Consider the following 395-nt stretch of genomic DNA (forward strand, 5'->3'; position numbering starts at 1 on the left):
GGGGGTCGCCGCCCCTGCCGCTGTGTGTGTGTGTGTGTGTGTGTGTGTGTGTGTGTGCGCCCCGGCGTGTGCATGTGTGCGTGTGTGTGCTAGGAGATTATGGAGAGCAGCGACCGGGACATGTACCGCCAGTTTCAAGACTGGTGTCTCAGGACTTACGGGGACTCAGGAAAAACCAAGACGGTGACCCGTAAAAAATACGACCGGATCGTCCAGCTCCTCAACGGCTCCGAGTCGAGCTCCACGGATAATGCCAAATTCAAATTCTGGGTCAAATCTAAAGGCTTCCAGCTCGGCAACTCGGACGAGGTCAGTGGTGGTGCTGGAGGAGGGAAGCAAGTGCTGTACGTGCCAGTCAAAACCACGGTTAGTAGAGAATTGTCTTCCTTGTTCTA

At 55.2% G+C, this 395-nt stretch overlaps 1 protein-coding gene across 4 annotated transcripts in view; it reads left to right on the forward strand.

Moving 5' to 3' along the window:
• The first annotated feature begins 99 nt into the window (after window positions 1-99).
• NOL4 (nucleolar protein 4) overlaps window positions 100-395 on the forward strand; it is a 206,768-nt gene continuing 206,472 nt past the window's right edge. For 3 of the 4 annotated variants that reach the window (XM_010006819.1, XM_010006820.1, XM_010006821.1), the window contains exon 1: window positions 100-366. In XM_010006819.1, the coding sequence (XP_010005121.1) occupies window positions 100-366 (267 nt within the window). The remainder of the gene's footprint in view (window positions 367-395) is intronic. The other variant, XM_010006822.1, reaches the window with a different exon arrangement.

The sequence above is a fragment of the Chaetura pelagica genome, unplaced genomic scaffold (genome assembly GCF_000747805.2).
Source record: "Chaetura pelagica isolate M959 unplaced genomic scaffold, ChaPel_1.0 scaffold109, whole genome shotgun sequence".
NCBI classification, from domain to species: Eukaryota; Metazoa; Chordata; class Aves; order Apodiformes; family Apodidae; genus Chaetura; species Chaetura pelagica.